This window comes from Carassius auratus, chromosome 45 (genome assembly GCF_003368295.1).
Source record: "Carassius auratus strain Wakin chromosome 45, ASM336829v1, whole genome shotgun sequence".
In the NCBI taxonomy this organism is placed as follows: Eukaryota; Metazoa; Chordata; class Actinopteri; order Cypriniformes; family Cyprinidae; genus Carassius; species Carassius auratus.
This window is the reverse complement of record NC_039287.1, coordinates 3,070,445-3,088,381: the sequence shown is the minus strand read 5'-3', so window position 1 is coordinate 3,088,381 and position 17,937 is coordinate 3,070,445. Positions and strand designations below refer to the sequence as shown.

General features: G+C 36.3%; 3 protein-coding genes across 5 annotated transcripts; all 3 read left to right on the top strand.

Annotated features, from left to right (window-relative positions):
- The first annotated feature begins 85 nt into the window (after positions 1-85).
- Positions 86-3,690, top strand: LOC113062909 (phospholipase B1, membrane-associated-like). Its single transcript, XM_026232976.1, has 9 exons — positions 86-1,207; positions 1,414-1,478; positions 1,684-1,774; positions 2,034-2,092; positions 2,624-2,691; positions 2,801-2,844; positions 2,977-3,097; positions 3,245-3,296; positions 3,406-3,690. Exons 1-9 carry the CDS (start codon positions 1,150-1,152, stop codon positions 3,580-3,582), a joined length of 735 nt encoding a protein of 244 aa, XP_026088761.1. The 5' UTR covers positions 86-1,149; the 3' UTR covers positions 3,583-3,690.
- A 56-nt stretch (positions 3,691-3,746) lies between these two features.
- LOC113062910 (phospholipase B1, membrane-associated-like) lies at positions 3,747-6,311 on the top strand. The gene is made up of 7 exons (XM_026232978.1): positions 3,747-3,889; positions 4,143-4,234; positions 4,440-4,521; positions 4,611-4,712; positions 4,844-4,939; positions 5,155-5,226; positions 5,332-6,311. Exons 1-7 carry the CDS (start codon positions 3,857-3,859, stop codon positions 5,482-5,484), a joined length of 630 nt encoding a protein of 209 aa, XP_026088763.1. The 5' UTR covers positions 3,747-3,856; the 3' UTR covers positions 5,485-6,311.
- Positions 6,312-8,784: 2,473 nt separating this feature from the next.
- Positions 8,785-17,802, top strand: LOC113062908 (chromogranin-A-like). Of its 3 annotated transcripts, XR_003278601.1 has the most exons (9): positions 8,787-9,054; positions 9,809-9,858; positions 11,146-11,239; positions 12,731-12,799; positions 13,054-13,137; positions 13,858-14,151; positions 15,654-16,006; positions 16,182-16,626; positions 17,699-17,802. XR_003278601.1 is itself a non-coding variant. In XM_026232975.1 (8 exons), the coding sequence occupies exons 1-8, from the start codon at positions 9,009-9,011 to the stop codon at positions 16,263-16,265; spliced, it is 1,062 nt and encodes a 353-aa protein (XP_026088760.1). In that variant the 5' UTR covers positions 8,785-9,008; the 3' UTR covers positions 16,266-16,700. The 3 variants fall into 3 exon arrangements, 2 of the variants coding, with proteins under 2 accessions (XP_026088760.1, XP_026088759.1); XM_026232975.1 differs by lacking the exon at positions 17,699-17,802 and having other exon boundaries at positions 8,785-9,054; positions 15,666-16,006; positions 16,182-16,700; XM_026232974.1 differs by lacking the exon at positions 17,699-17,802 and having other exon boundaries at positions 16,182-16,693.
- Positions 17,803-17,937: the final 135 nt, after the last annotated feature.

Sequence of the window (17,937 nt, the reverse complement as noted above, 5' to 3'; positions counted from 1 at the left end):
ATGACTACAGCCCTTGATCTCCTTTTATTATTACAAAAGTCTGTAGGGTGTTTTTTTTTGGTAAAGACTCAGTGCAATTATGGCTGGTGTCCAGTATTGTTTCAGATTTTTGAAGCTCTAGTTACCTTAAAACTCCTCCTTCAGCACTCATTCAGCCTTTCCAAAAGTTTCCAAAATGGGTCTTAAATTCCTCTGCATACACACAAATATTTTAATTCATCAAGGGTTTGCAGTATGGCCATAATACTCAGTTTTTTGGTACTACAAGACACCTTTTTCCTTTTTTATTGTAAAATCAATACATTGCTCTCAGAACTATTTTTGATTTTTGTGTAAGATCTGTAGCTCTGTGCAATCTAACATTAAGTTCCTGAAGCTGATTCATTTGTTTTGGGATGTGGCTATTTTTGTGCTAAATCTCAGTTTTAGGTTCTTTTTCAGAGGAAAAATATTTCAGTTCATTGAAATTGTGAACATTTTGATTGTTTGGCGATGGTGTCTGCTGTTTCAGGTAAAATAGCAATACCAGAATGTGAAAAAAAGTCTGCAATGTAAATGTATGTATGTGGATGGGATTTAAAGATCTGTTTTGTTTTTTTCGGGCAAAGATTCACCAGAGCATTAGATTGTTTTTGCTATTCAGCAATGGTTTGAAGCTTTGAAAGTGATATAACAAATTCTTCTATGTTCCCTGTCAATCAAACCGCACATAATACTGATATAGATCACAACAGAAGAGTGTTACAAAGGAAATAATAACATGACAAAGTTTCTAAATATCTAATAAAAATCAGTGGTTTCACAGCTGAATGTAATTTTCTATCTTAACATAATTAGACCTTCAGTCCAAAAAAAACATCCAGTGCACAACATCTCTGAAAGGGTTCCTGGTCCTGATCTGCACTGAGCTGGGGGTCTGTTTCTCCCGGGCCCCAGTGCGACATGGCTTCCATTAAAGCTCTCTAAAGTTGTGAATGGTCACCAGTCCTCTGGCAGTTGCATGTGCGCCTGGATCATGCTTTATGTTGGTGGGCCTGAACTTCGTCACTCAGCTGTTTTGGGTGGGGGAGATAAAGGGGCACTGATATAATGGCCCCGTTCTCTCTACACGCACATCCATTGTGCTAATCCGCTTGGAAACGCTCCACCATGGAGTGGCTTTTCATTACCGTGGCAACCTGCTTGCTAGTCCTCTGTCCTGTCAAAGGTAAGTGCTAGAAGCATCCAGACCTGGGAAGATGAGCTGGAGCGCAGGGCCCACGTTACATGTGTGAGACTGACTTAGGACGAAGGAAGGAGATGTTTGCGTGGAGCTGTGTTGGAGGCCTTTGTGCTTGTCAGTGGAGGCCAGACTGTCATATTATGACTTTTGTGAAGTCCAAACTGCTCATGGATCTTAACATTTTTTCCAAGGTGATAAGTGGAGACTGGAATATGAAGAAGGACTCAGTCACTACAGCGAGGAAGCACTTCGAACGGTGCGTTTGTGTATTTGTGTTGGTAATGTTTTTTGTCTTCAAGCATGTTTTCAGGTTGAAATGTTACATCCTTCCGATTGGTTTATCTGTAATAAATCATAATGTAAACATCATTTAGTCCTCCAGTTGGTCTATGGTGTGGTCCGTGGCTTGAATGATGTTTTAGTTGTGACATCACAGAAACCAGCTGGTTATTTTGTTATAGGAGTTTCCTGAGAAGACCAGGCCAGTCAGTTTCAAACACCCACCTTTCATGTGTCCTGACATGAGCCCCTCTTTTTCTGTGCCCACCTCAGGTAGGATGGCCTAGGGTCAGTGTTTTGTCCACGTAGTGTATCAGACTACTGATCAATATGGTCAAAGTTGTTTATACAAGCTTTCAGTACTAGTCACATTTCTACGTGAGGCTGTTTGGTCATTTTTAACCAGGTCCTGATGTTTATCATTGTTGATGAATGTTAGCTCTTGTTGTGCCACAGGCAAACTTCATCACATCAGAATTTTTTGATAATATTTTGGTGCCTGATCTTCTGATTCGCTGCATCTCTATTGCAGTCGAGCTGGTGAAAGCAGCGGATATTAAAGTGATCGCTGCCCTTGGGGATTCATTGACAGTGAGTGTGATTATTTACTCTTTCCTTTTTCAATTTAGTGCACTGTGATGGACACTGTTCATTAGTTAGCTGACAAGAGAAAACTAATTATACACTATCTTTAATCACACACATTCATAGGTCAAAAATGAAGTAAACAACTAGGAATAATTCACCCAAAAATCTCAATTCTGTCATGAACCCGTGTAGTTCCAAACCTGTATGATTTTCTTTCTTCTGTTGAATACAAAAGAACGTATGAAGAATGCTGGTAACCAAGCCGTTTTGGATACCATTGACTTTCATTGTTTGGACGAACAAAAAAACAAACATGGATTTCTCAAAATACCTTTTTATGTTCCACAAAAGAATAAAAGTCACGGTTTGAAACCACATGATGGTGTAAATGATGATGGAATTTAATTTTTTGTGTGAACTATGCCTTTAAGCAAAACAATAACAAAATAATTAGTAACTAATACAGTTACTGATGATACAGGTGTGTAGCGTCATAATAATAATCTCTAACAATAGTAATTGTCTCTCTTGTAGACAGCCATTGGTGCAAATGCAACCACAGTTCTTGGCATACCTATTGAATTTCGTCACGTGTCTTGGAGGTATCACTAATACTTTTTATTTCTGTATGGCTGCTACTTTTAGTAATCAAGTGACTTCTATTTGCCAATAAAATGCTCTTTTTATTGTGATTATTCCATATTTTAACAGCATTGGTGGCTATGGGTCCTTTCAAGATGTCATTACACTGGCAAGTACGTCTTTTTGCCTTTATATCAGTCATATTCAGCATTAACAACCAGAAATCTTCATAGTTTGGTTGTGAAATTCTTGATAAAAAGGCTAACTGCATTAGTGACCCAGGCTGTTCTGTGCTTATGTTGTAGACATCATTCGACTCTTCAACCCCCATTTAGTGGGACCTGCCCCAACCAAGACGGTCCATGGGACCCCAGCGCCCCTCTGTGAGACTGGATTTAACCTGGCTGTAACCGGACACAACACCTTGTAAATGCCAGTACATCATTAGTCATTCTTCATAAATGGTTGTTAAAGATAAAACACTTGAAAACATGCCATCAAGATGTTTTTACTTTTTAATTTTGTTGTGTTATTTGATCAGTTAATGATATATGAATTTTGTTGTCTTCCTAGTAATCTTCCTGAACAAGTCAGGCATTTGATTGATACATTGAAAACATATGAGGTATGTGTATTATTTTGATACAGTGCTTTTGAATATGCCGTTTCCAAAACTACAAATACAGATGGTGAAATCTTGTCATTATTGTGATTATTTCCATCTTTTGCTACAGGAAATTGACTTTGATGAGGACTGGAAACTGTTGACCATTCTAATTGGGATGAATGACATCTGTGATTACTGCAAAGACAAGGCATTGCTTACAAAGCTGTTTCTTTGGCAAACTACAGACAGAAGATTCTTCTACAGTATTGACAAATTTTGTTCACGATGTCAAAGCGGAAACTAGAGGAAGCTTTAAATAAATGTTAAATTGACTGTGAACACATAGATGATTGTAAAGATGATCATTAACAGCATGGTCCATGAAATTTGTTTACTTTAAAAAAAACAAAAAAAAAAAAAAACACTGTTCTAGCCTATAGTCAATGTGCCGAAGTGACCTTTAAAGATTCTGTATTCAGATTTATTGCCCTGTAGGAGTGTGTTTTTGGAGCCTCTAAATTTATGTTCTCTATTTATACACCCAGTCCCTGTTTTCAGTGGAGAACTTTGTCCATTACATGACTGTGTCCTTGGAAATGCTGATGAATGAGGTAATTTTTTTTGGGCAGAAAAAATATTTGTGAAATATGAATATATTATTTTTATTTTAAAAACGATTGAACTGAATGTACTGTACCATATATATGAAAGTAAAGACTTTTACACAATAAAAAAAAAATGCTGTTCTTTTGAACTTTGTATCCATCCAATTAACACCATTACTGTTTGTACTGTATTTTTGATCAAATAAATGAAGACTTTGTAGTATATTTTTGAACATTTTCTTTTTATTGACCTCTGCAGGTGCCTCGAATGATAGTGAACGTGGTCCAGATACTGCCGATGGAGACCCTGAGGGAAGTACAGAAACCCACGCCAGGATGTCTGCTCCAAAGGTACAGGAAATGAAATCAAGCTTTTAAAATCGAGCAAAGAGAGAAAGTGGTGTCCTGGATGATGACTGCAAACTGAAAATGCTAGTCATTTTTTAACTGTCTTTAAATGTTGATGTGTAACAACATTAAGCCTGTTTTGCTCAAGACGATTGTCAGTGCTACGGGATAATTTCTGTCCTGTTTAGTGCTCTGATCTCTCATTCAGGTCATTCTGCTCCTGTCTGGTCAAGCCAGCTGCGGGATCGGCTGATCTGAAGGAGCTTGTTGGAGTCAACCTAGAATTCCAGGTGTGTTTGCTTTCACAATGATCTACACAGTTCTAAAATGAATCTGTAATTTGCTGATATGATGCTGAATGACATATTGTTTGTCTCAGAAAGCACTGGAGCAGCTCTTGTACACTGACCGCTTCTTTAAGAATGACTTTGCTGTAGTTTTGCAGCCGTTCCTGAAACATGCAGATCCCCCAAGACTCCCTGTGAGTAGTGACCAATGACTGTTTACTAATTGCTATAATTAATAGCACTTTGCTGCTAGTTTTGCATTAAGTTTTAAATTGTAATGTTTCCATTTAATTTGAATTTGTGCTTTATATTTTTCTCTGATTAGAATGGGAAGATTGACATGAGCTTTTTTACTCCGGACTGTTTCCACTTCACCATGAAAGGACATGAGGAGCTAGCCAAGGGACTGTGGAACAACATGGTAACAACTTTAACTCTGAACAAAATCACAAAAAAATCTAATAGAACACATAAAAACACATAAAACATAATTTAAAATGCTTAGGATATAAATCATATAAAATTACGAAAATATAAAATCAAACAATTTAGAATATAAATCTTATATATGTGTCACTGTCATACAGGCACGGTATGTCATTCTAAAATCTTTTCTCTTATTTCCTGTGTGCCAAGTTTCAACTTGAGGGGGAGAAGTTCATGGTGGAGAGCTTTTCAAACCCTATTGAGCTCATTTGCCCCCCTGTGGTAAGAAATCATTATTAGTGTAATTTTATTTTGCCCTTATGTCACTGTAATTACATGATGCTAATTCAATTATTACGTGCTTTAAATGTCTTTCATGAATCCCAGAGTCATCCGTACATTTACACCAGACCCAGTGTTGTAAAATCAGGCCCATCACTTCCTGAGATGCCCCAGTCAGCTGGCATCAGACTAATTGTTCTCTACCTCATCTTGGCTTTCCTTCCACTGTGGTTGGCTGTTAATCTGGCCTCCTTGTAGGACATCCATATGGAGTATTGTGGTACATCATGTCTGCCCACCCAATGTCCTACTTTGGCTGGATATCATTGCTTTGATGGTCTCTGAAGCATTGAGGATCTGTTCTGTGACTTGAGCCACTGCAGGATGATCTATGGTAAAACTGATAATGAGGGAGTAAAAGATAAACAAGTTATCAAAGATGAACAGGAAACTGGAGTTGGCTAAATATGAAGACGTGGTTACAGTCAATATTATATTTAATTGAGTTGCAATGGAAATGGGAATATTGAAACCTCAGAATAGAAAAATATATGCTCATGTGATAACCTTTTTTTGATATACCAAACCAAAATAGCACAAGAGCAGGTGCAAAGCCACTTTTAGCTTACGTAATGTTGCTATAATAAATTTAGGTATGAAAGGTAACTGTGTAAGCTATTTCCGGATGTTTTGAATAAAATGGCCAGAGGTCATCCTGTAAACTCATTAAGCCTGTGAAGATAAAAGAATTGATTGTTGTGTGAGAACAACTGTTTTGCTTCGAGAGTATGGTGAAAGTAAACCGTTTGAGAGCTTCTTCATGCCCACAGTATTACGATAATTGCTTTGGATGCTGCAACATGAGAAGTGCTTTTGGTCTTCTCAAATAAAGCTTTCATTAAGGGCACTTATCTGTTTTACTTCAATTTTTTTCTTTGAAAGTATGTTTTTACTTAAGATATGCTTTTTCTGTACAGCTGAAAGTTCTTCCTTACCAATCAAAGAACCTGTCTTTATAGTTGTACTTAAAGGTGTTTAGCAGCTCCTAAAGATTTTTGGAAACAAACAAACAAATGATTATAGTAATGGAATTATATTGGTGGTTTCTTCACATTTATGTAATAAATATGTTTGTTTTATCAGTCTGTTTGTCTGTGTGAGTGCTGCATAAATATTATCATTCAAAGCAGATGCGTTTTTGATCCACTTTATACCTCAGAACTGTCAGTGTCTAGGATTGCTAATATTAGCCTGTGTTTCTGTTTAAAAGCCTTTTAAAAGAAGTACCCTACAAAAGAAACTATTTGCAGATGTTATATTTTGCCACAGGGAGTAATGTTTGGCATTGATGCTTAAAATATGATCTCATTCGGTTGATTATTTGCTATCCCTAAGATCACAAGAGTGGATTTAAGGCTTATTTATGAATGTACTGTTTCACTTATGAATTGACTTTTAACTAATTCATAGTTATGAACTGTTGTTTATGAGTAAACCTTACTGGGAGATCCTTTGATTAGAGGTTTTTTTTTTTTTTTTTTTTTTTTTTTTGCATAATACAAAAAAAATTGGTTTAACACTGCTCTGAGAAACTACTTTTGTGCCTAATTGACTAATTTATTAAATGGATAATTTATTATTATGGTCAAAAATAACTGAACTTGATCACAAAAGAAGCATTTCTTTCAAAAATGAGAACTTTTTTATTATTATCATTCCTACAGCAGGGTTTTGAGTGGAACATTTTGGTTGCACATAAGTACATTGCCCTCTGGGTAGATAGATAAGCAAATTACTCATTTTGTTCAACCCTGTACATTATTAAATATATCTGGTTGAATAAAATACATGGCTGAATAAAACCACAATGTATAGTTTTACATTTTTCCGCAGGGAAATTTTTGAATTTATGCATTTTAATATAACTTAAATATTTGGAAAAATGACGGCAAAACTCAGGAGCAAATGTGACAAGTGGTATGTTCTTTTTTTTTTTTTTTGGTCTATTTCAAAATGATGCAAACAGGAAGCCATACATTGTTTCCTCTCTGAAGGAAATTAGATGCAATACATCACAAGCACGTACTCCTATACTCCTACTGATTGTTCGATTTTCATTCAATTTTAGTGTGTCCAGAATAGAGAAATTGCATTATCTTCTCATTACAAATCAATGGTCAACATGTCTGCTGGCTCAGATTTCTTGCTTTTCTGCAATGTATCTGTTTAAGTCAATATCATTTTCCCCAACAGGGGTCAAATGTGTAAACAGCTGCTTCTAAGGTGCAAATGATCAGAGCCCACAAAGGTAGCCTATAAATAATATGATAAATGAAGTCTGAATGGCTTGTTTAGATGCACAATGTGTGGCTGATATACTGTTTTCATGAGCTACAAGGACATTTATCCATGTATTGCAATTAACAAAGAAAGCCATTTTCCATCAAAGCAACCTATTAAACATAAGAGAATGAGTGCTAAACAAATAATTAAGATGAAACGTTTTATCAGATCTGCATGTGAGGAGCTATAGCTAATGCCGTACAGTAAGTAATTGCATGATGCTCTTGCGTATTTAATAATCTGCTTCCTGCTCACATTTACTCTCTTTCATCCTCTGCCACTCTCTTTCTAGAGCATCTTTACTGTGCTCAATAAATTAGTTGGTGAAGGAATCACATATGGTTCCCCTGAGGTCCATCATTTACTGTATGTCCATGTTTAATGCAGTCCCTTTTCTAATTGAATTACTTTCTGTTTGAATAGCAGGCGCTCCTGACCGACTTCTGTTTGGTATTCAACAAAAAGATTCATGCCAAACAGCCAGCTTCATTAGGGAACACATTTGTATGATGTGATGTTTTTTACTTTAATATTTTACTCGACAGATATTTTAATGGAAATCATGATCTTGATGTGCTCAAATACATTTTATTTGAGTAATGCATGGGATCTTGATGAAACTTCAGCTAATAAGACATCTGTGTGGGTGATATATCTGTGTGACATGACATATCCTAAAGCAGTTTTGACCCAGATTATATTTAAAAACAAAAAGAACTACAGCCTTGTTTTGAAATGCCTAGATTTGGAATTCCAGGTTTGATGTTATAAAAAGAAGATGCTTATGCTTTTGCTTGAATATGAATTGAATTTTGAATATTGAATTTTAAATATTAATAGGTAAAAAAACAAGCAAACCATCAGCAGACTATAAGGATTAATGATGTGATGATGCATTTTAAATTGAGAAAATTTAGGGGGGATGACCCAACACACCCTTCTACAAAACATGGGACCCCAAATATTGAAAAGCATTCTGCTACTTATATACTGAGTAGCATATATATTGTGAATAAGGCCTACTATTACGAAGTGCTATAAATAATATATTTAAATAAATCAGAAATTAAAGGAAAATTAAAGCAGTTGTTTGCATCCTTATATGCTTATGATAATAATTAATATTATTGTAAACTTTTTTCCTATACCATTTAGTGGAAGTGAACTAAGCAGCTGTATTTCATACTGATGTCATTTCCTCTCCATCAAGTCTTCTATATAAAGGCGGCATCGCTGCGGTAGTGAGTAGTGACATTGAGGCGTTGTGATCCGGAGAAACAAATAAGAGCAGGCGCCTTTTGCGCATAATGCATCCATAAATCAGGCAGTGTTTTCATCCACTCCGAGTAAAGGAAAGCACTAACGTTCATTCGCTTTCCTCCTGCTCGACGGTTCATCACTTTTAAACAGAACGGTTGCCTGCACTTCGCGTTACGAAAATGATCGCACGAGGATACGCTGCTCTCGTGTTGCTGGTGAATTTTGGTAAGTGTGCAAGATGTATACAAATAACCACATAACCCGTTAAGTTATTTTGGGAATACTTAGTGGCATTTTGGATGATGTATTGATTCTGTTGACTGTAGATTTAATTCATGTGAGCTGTATGTCTCTGTCAGCACCAAGGACAGCGGATAAAACACTTGTGAGGAGCACAAAAGGCTTTTCACACTTCACAACGTAATCGTGCTTGATCTTGTTACATCCTTTACTGTAGTAATAGCCTACTTCGTCTTTAGTAAATATTTCGCATTGTAATCCCGGGGTTAACGTTCTTATTTACATATGTATAAAGTCTTTAACATTAATTAGAAAATACAGCAAGCGACCAGTTTTAATAACCCGCATCTCTACTGTATCTGTGTAAATCTACCCACGTAGATCCACTCTGGTTGTTTTATAACCTACCGTTTACCGTCGTTGTTCGACATTTTAACGGTTTCCCTCAGATTACAAACAGCGCGTGCAAGTTTCTGCGACTGTACAAAGAACATGAATATTTAATGAGTTGAGCTCTGAACAGTTTATGATTGGTTGTCTGTTGCTAAACGACTCGCCTACCTTTGTTACTTAACCAAAATATTAAAACTAGCTTTCACCCAGGGTCAAAAAAATAAATAAAGACACTTAGTTAACCCAGGTTAAGTATAGGTTGGTTTGTAATATAATAATAATTATTATTATTATAATTTTCATAGTACTGTGTTTTTGCTTATCATAGCTATCTGTCTATTTCTAGTCTTCTCGGTACCTGTTTCTCCAGGTCACATGGATGATAAGGATGTGAAGGTATGCATTTATAAATCATTGTCTTAACAAACAAAATGTTTGAGTTTAGCTTCACTACTGCAGTATTATTTTAATGTGTATGTGGAGCAGCCTTTTGGAACATAAGGATGCACAGAACGGCAGCAGCCATAGTCCATGCTGTCAGGAAGTGTGGAGGAAAGCAGCATAAGTGAGACAGTGACTCAACAACATGATTTCTATTTAGTGACAGCTGGTGCCATGTGTGCTTACTCAGAGGAGGCTACCAACTACAGATGACTAAAAACTGTGCTTTTAAACTATGATGAACTGAATTTAAACTTAAATTGAAGTTGGGTTGTGCTCACTTATCTTAGCTGAGCTGGTCATATGCTTCTTTCTTATCCTTGCCGATGAGAAACGCCTTAAGAGAGGGTGTGTTTTGACACTAGAAAATTCAGAAATGTGTGCAAATCTGAAGAATTGGGGGGAAGGACATTGGCCATGTCTAGCTGCAAACAGATGCAGTTCTTCTCTGTAAAATGATAATGCCATTTCAGCAACACTTTGGCCTTACTGAGAGGGGCTGTTTTTCCCTGACAGCAGAGAAATGTTTGACTTTGGGGGAATGTGGCGCCAAACAATATGCAGAGACAGACGAGAGAGTTGAAAGCACCGGGGAGGAAATGACATTGATTGAAAGTGAAATGTAAGACAGTAAGGATGGCTAGATATGGGGGGTTTTGAGATAGTGTTGGCATGCTGCATCTCTGTCCTCTGTCACATTGGTCTCATGAGTGTGTGGAGTCCATATATACACACTACCGTTTAAAAACAAGGATGCATTACATTTCTTAAACACATATTTGAAAGGATCATGTGACACTGAAGACTGGAGAAATTTTAATAATATTTAACAATATTACTTTTTTTTTACTGTATTTTTAATAAAAAAAAAGCCGGTCACACTTTATTTTAGGGTCCAATTCTCACTATTAACTAACAATTAACTATGACTTTTGCCTCAATTAACTTCTTATTTGCTGCTTATTAATAGTTTATAAGGTAGTTGTTAAGTTAAGGTATTGGATAGGATTGTGGATGTCATGCATTATATGTACTTTATAAGCACTAATAAACAGCCAATATGTTAATAATAGACATGCTAATAAGCAACTAGTTATTAGTGTGAATTGGACCCTATACTAAAGTGTTACCAAAAAGCCTTGATGAAAATAAGAGACTCCTTTTTAAAAAAAACATTTAAATAAGTCACCAACTCCTAATTTACAAAATTCCCTATCCCGATCTTTCTCTGTCTTTTTATAGGTGATGACGTGTATTGTGGAAGTAATTGCAGATGCTCTGTCCAAGTCTCATCCCATCCCAGTGTCCCAGGATTGTCTTGAAACCCTCAGCACTGGTGAGTGCCTGCATTAGTGACAGCTGGACTACTATTATTTCCATATATTAAGCTGCACTTGGGTGCACTTATTTCTTATCATCAGCAGTGATCTTCCTGATATGATCAATCTATGCCATCATTGCTGGTGTGGCTGCACGTTTCTTATAGTCTTATAAAAGTTAAAGGGAGAGTGCACCCAAAAATGTTGTCATTAATTACTCACCCTCATGTCGTTCCAAACCCATAAGACCTTTGTTCATCTTTGGAACACAGTTTGAGACTGAAGGAGTCAAAAGTGTGAAGTTTTGGTCGTGCACTGTTCAGTCACATTGAGAGTCTTTTTTTCCTTGATACTTTAATAGTAAGAAAATCAATCTTTCTATTAGACAGCCAGGTATTGTTACTTAGATGAGGTTTACAAGAGTGAAATCAAACACCATATGAGAGGCTTACACAGTGAGTATAGTGAAGGACAGAGACTGACAGAAATAGAGAGGAGGACCGATAATTTGAGAAAAGCAGAATTTCTTTAATACACTGTACAAACCTCAATATTTTTAATATGAAATGTATAGTAAATTGCAATAATAAAACAATTAATTAACTGTTAATTACCTTACTGAATACAGCAAAATGGTATTATATTTTAGATAATAATAATAATAATAATAATAATAATAAATATTATTATAACATTAATAAAAACATATATCATTTAATTTGAATTTTATAAAAATATTGCTTCAATTATAATGTTTAAACCCCCATTTTTATTATTAATACAGTAAGAAAAATAATTAAATAGTTCAAATATGTTCGTGCATTAAAATTGTATTATTAAAAACAGTTAGTAACTGTAAAATATACAGTACGGTAATCATAGTGAACTAAAACTGAAACTAAAAATGTAAAAATCACTGCTTAAAAATAAATAAATGTTAACTGAAATTGATATAAAAAATTTTTTTTTGTTTTTATTTCAGTCGGTTGCCAAGGCAACATTTCTCATTTAGTTTAACTTGATGAACTAAAATAACTCAAACTAAAATTGTAATAATATAAAATTGTAATATATTCTGTATTTTTTTGCAGTAATATTCTGGCAACTGCAGCTGTCAGTTTTCTACCATGACTTAAACAGATTGCAAAGAAGCTTGGCAGAGAAATAAGGTGACAGACATTTTGAGAGAGAAAGTAAGGAGTGGAGTGAATAGCAATGCCACAGAGTGAGCAGCCGACTCTGCATTCACTCTTTGTCGGTCAGCAGGAAAGGAAACGCTTGACTCAACGTTAATTCAATGCAAATCTCTCCTCTCCCCCTCTTTATTGCTTTAACTTTCTTTCTTCTCTCTCAGCGGGCCTGATGATTAATAGTGCTGCTCAAGAGAAGGCAGTACATTTCAGGGCAATTAATGCAAATCATTTATAAAAAATAAAGTAAAGTGCTGACTGCAAAAAATAGGGTTTGGAGTTTGGAACTGTGTGTGAGGTGTACTGTGTATTTTCCAGATGACAGGCTTGTGAGCATCCTGCGCCACCGTAACTTTCTTCAAGAGCTGCAAGATATCGCTGTGGAAGGTAAGAGACAGATGCTCCAGGTCCGACTGGGACAGCATGAGCCAACTCTGTTTCTATTGGAGGAATGCTAATGGCAGCAGAATGATAGTTGGCTGCTAATGGCTTTTTTGGCAGCAGTAAGTCATTTGAAATGTAGAGCAGGTAATTGTAAAACACTGCTGATGAACTCTGATAGAGAATCCATAGATTCTGTTTTATTGCCAAGAAAATACTATGTCCACTTGTGACCGTGTCTCAACCAAACTGCTTCTCAGGAGCCAGTGAAAGAGCACAGAAACACCCAGGAGACACACCCGATCATGTGACCAGCCTCTCTAGAGACATGAAGAAAACTGCAGGTGAGATGAATCCATTTAATTGCCACATGACTCTATGCAAGTCTGTTACATCTTTATTTCTTTCTTTATATTCCCATACAGAAATGTTACACATGACATATATTGCCCTATATCAAGAGTAATATTGCCATATATGTTACCTATAAAGTACAATAGTAAATTTTGTATATGTATATATGTTAATAATATCAATGTTAATGTATTAACTAATAGAATTCATTTAATATAGTATTAATTAATCTTTGTTAATGGTAGTTGATGAAAATATTTAGTTCATGTTAATTAACAGTGCAATAAAAAATGTTAACAAGCACAACATTTTATTTTAATAATGCATTATGAAATGAACATTATTAATAAATGCTGTAGGAGTATTGTTCATGCGTAGTTCATGTGAACTAAAATAGTTAACTAATGTTAACTAATGAACCTTATTGAAAAGTTTTACTGAGGAATCAAACCTGAAGTATTTTTCCTAAAAGAAAACATATCTTAATTATATGTCACATTATATTTCATATATGAATCAAACCTGAAGGCTCTGGCTTCTGAACCAAACCAAGTCTGAATAAAATGTTTCACATTTATCTGTTTGTTTGTTTGTTTCATTATATGAATATATCAATTGATTATAATGTATGAATGCACCAGAAAGTTTGAAAAAACACAAATCTGAATGAAAGAGTAATACTATATAATTAATGCTTTACCATTCTACAGATGATCAGTCAATGTTAGTTGCCCTGGATAAACCAGAAGAAGATGCACAGAAGAGAGGAGCAGGAGAGAAGAGCTCCAGAGAGAGTGAGGAAACAGAGCAGGAGTCTCAAAAACAGGACCAGATTGCTGAGGAAGAGGAGCGTGAAGAAGAAGACGAGAGTCCTAGCAATCACATTTCCAACTCCATAAACTCAGAGCAGAAGAGAGAGTCACAGGAGGAGGCGAAACAAGAGGAGAAGAAACACTCCAGCTTGGAGAAGGAGAAGGAAAATGATCCGGCTTACCATAAAGATGGTAATGATGAATGTGATATGTGGCATGCCATATGTGCTACTTTCTGAGTTTATCTTTGAGTTGAAAGCCTTATTCATTATGATATAATGTAATAAGCAATATTCTGACTGTAGATTAGGTGTAATAATAACGGATGAAAGGCCTGGGACCTCTCAAATTCAGGGACCTCCTGCTGAGAAGCTTGCTATGGCTCGATACCTGGAAACAAGCCTCTGCAGATGTACATTATATGGCTGAATAGTGCTTGGATGTGTGCCAGAAGCTACTGCCACAATGTGAAATACACAAAGAGATGAGAAATGTCACTTGTTCCAGACTCCTCTCCAGAGCCAACAGAATACACTGATGTTCTACACTACTAGATTTCCTGATTTATTCAGATTCCGACACTCTGGATTAAATTAGATTTCAATTCAGTTCCGATTTCATTCCAGTTTGATTCAGATTCATTCATTTGGGTGTATTCCAGCCATAATGTCCACTTAGCTTAAATATGAAAAAAGTATCTCTCTGCAAATGCTGTAAATAACACAAGGCAGTGTTTCAAACTGATAACTTTTTTAAATTTGTAAATATTTATTAAAAGAACTGACTCAAAAGAGCCATTAATGTCAAGAACCAGGCTACACTGATTGCGCTGTATGTTTTTGATTCACTGCTAGTGTTTTGTGTTTTCTTCAAAATTGAGGTATTTAGTATAGTTACAGTTGTTATTTGGCCAGTGCATTGTAGACATGAATGGCCTCAAAGTATCATAATCCATCCATGATCAAGTGTGTACAGCTTTAAGCCCAGCAGATAGCCATAGTGCTCCCACTAACGGTGTGTCACTCGCCTACATGATCAATAGCAACACAATCACTACTCCTTGAGTAAAGTGTGACTGTGAGTAACGGGGATGTCCACGGAGAAATTCATTTAACAGGCACTAACTTATTTCACTGAAGAGGTTGGGAATAACAGCAGGACACAGCGAGGTTAAAAGGGTTAGGAGGGATGGGGAATGAGGATTAATAGAGGAATTTAGCAGTGCTCCATGAACAGGCCGGTGTGACAGCACCGCCTTCTGTGAAATGAAATCCATTCTGCGCTGTGGCCTGCTGGATCGATTCAATAATTGATGCTGGAGGCCATCCAGATCAACCAGCTGCCTGTAGCTTGTTAAAAGTGGCCCTCAGATCTCAGAGGAACTTGGTGAAAAATGGCAAACATTTTAGGTGACTTTGCATTAGTGTGTTTGTTAACAGAAGCAATGATTTGGGAATCTGTGTTCATTAGTACAGATAGATGGACAGGACAGGGGCTTATATTTCAGGATAAGACGCATCAAGCAGTGAGCCGTGAGTTGGCAAGAGAAAGCGTTTCATTAAGAAGAGTGCTGGGTTTGCTGATGCTGCACTGAAGTAAATGTGTGTGTGTGTGTGTGTGTAGAATAATGAAAGAGAAGACACTGAGATAGAGACAATATAAAAATTCTAACTTTGTTCCATTTCCACACTTAGTTCCTGCCACAGATGATCATGAATCAAATCCCGACGTGAAACAGTTCATCATGGAGGAAAGTGAGGAGCACAAGGGAGCTGAAACAGAGAGAACACATTCAAAAGAAGAGGAGGGGAAGAAAAGAGAGGTTGGAGTGAAGCGCTGGAGTCGTGTGAGAAAATTGTACCATAAGAGAGTAGAGGCAAGCCCAAAACTGGATGAGCACAGGGAAGCACCACACCACTCTAAGGAGAGAGCAGATCAAGAGGGCGAGCTGTGGAGGAGCCCAGAGGAGCAGGAGCTGCATCTCATGGCACAGACTCATGCACAGGACAAGCGAGACGAAGAAGGCAGCGGCAGCAGAAAGACAGGGGTATGAAACCTAGGTGCCCTAACCTGTTTTCTTAAAGGTTAAAAAGGTTGTGGAGCACAAAAGTAGAATTTTCTGAAAATTGGTCAAGCTCCAAAAAGGACAAAATGTACGTGTAAATGTACATAAAGCATTTTAAAATTAATTAATGGACTGAATTTGTCTCTTGTGTCATCAGGATGCTGAGATTGAAAGTCTGGCTGTCATTGAGTCTGAACTGGAGAGTGTGGCTCAGAAACTTCATGATCTGAGACGAGGCTGAGCCGCTCCAGCTCTTCTCTTTCCACTTCGCCCTTCATCTCTCCTTCAGTAGAAAGGCATGTTAACTGGAGATGAGGCTCTCACCCTCTTGCTCAGTCCACAGCAGTGCAAGCTCTTATCTCAGCGCCGCAGATTCTCTGCTCATTCCCTCCATGTGTAAAATATGAAACCTCAAAGTAACTCTTCTAATGTCAAACATTTAGAGGTCCCTAAACTTTTTCTCCCAGCTCCTCTGCTTTGCTTTATTATGCTAGCATCCTGAAGAAATCTGGGCATTTGAGTACATTTAATATAAAGTTTTAGCCACTGTCAATTATCACACTAGGTTGAGATTTTAATATACATAAGGATACATATGAAAGGTTGCTCCTGATATTATGGAGTCTTATGATCCGTCGGCAATAATGTTTTTATTAGATATGGTGACACTGTAGTTAAATGCTTTTTGGGATTCAAGAAAATAAATAAAGATGGAAAAAAAAACAAGTGTTTCAATCTGATTCCATGCAATGTGCAAAAAAAAAAAAAAACTAAATCTCAAAGAGTCCCATACAGCAGATAAACAATCAGTCAAAGAATTATCAATGCTTAAGTTTGGTTTTATTGTCCATTTCATTTCATTTGTTATTTTAAAGGCTTTTTTTTCTGTCTCCAAAAGAAAAAAATTAACAAATATACAAATATACATCATACACAAGTATAACGCAATTGGCATAAAACAGACTAACAAACAAATTACACTGTCAGAACGACAAATTTAACATTTATCAATCAAACTGCATCCAAAATGCAAATTCTGCTATCATTTACTAACCCTCACGTCTTTCCAAACCTGTGTGAATTTACTTTCTCTGTGAAACATAATAAATTAGATATTGAAAAATGTGATTTGTTTTGTCAGTGCAATGAAAGTGTTCAGAGAAAGGTTTTGGACTAATGACTTTCATTGGGTCAACAAACACAACTGAAAGATCTTTATTGTTTCACAGAAGAAGGATTGTCATAACGATTTATAATGACATGAATTCCCTTTTCGGGTTAACTTTTATTGGGTGAAGTTTGTTCATTTTCTCCTTCAATCAATGTAATGCATAACCCCATACAATCTCAAGGTTTTCAGACCATTCAGATATGAAATAATTAGCCTTAAAAAATCTTTTTAAAAAGCAATCAGAGCTGCTCTTGCTGTGGTTTAACAGATTAAATACCAGCAGACTGCTTCAGACAGCATTAAAGCCAGTATTTATGACTTACACAGCAAGTAGAGAAGCCTTAGTGCCAGCAGGACACTTATTTAAATAGTGACACATCATGACACCCATTTTCTCATTAATATATTTATATCAACAATAGTTTTAGTTCCTCCCATGAAGCCCTTTTTCTGCAAATCAAGTTCAGTGCAACATTCATAAAAAAAATCAATCAAATCAAAAGGTTGCTCCTGATATTATGGAGTCTTATGATCCGTCGGCAATAATGTTTTTATTAGATATGGTGACACTGTAGTTAAATGCTTTTTGGGATTCAAGAAAATAAATAAAGATGGAAAAAAAAACAAGTGTTTCAATCTGATTCCATGCAATGTGCAAAAAAAAAAAAAACTAAATCTCAAAGAGTCCCATACAGCAGATAAACAATCAGTCAAAGAATTATCAATGCTTAAGTTTGGTTTT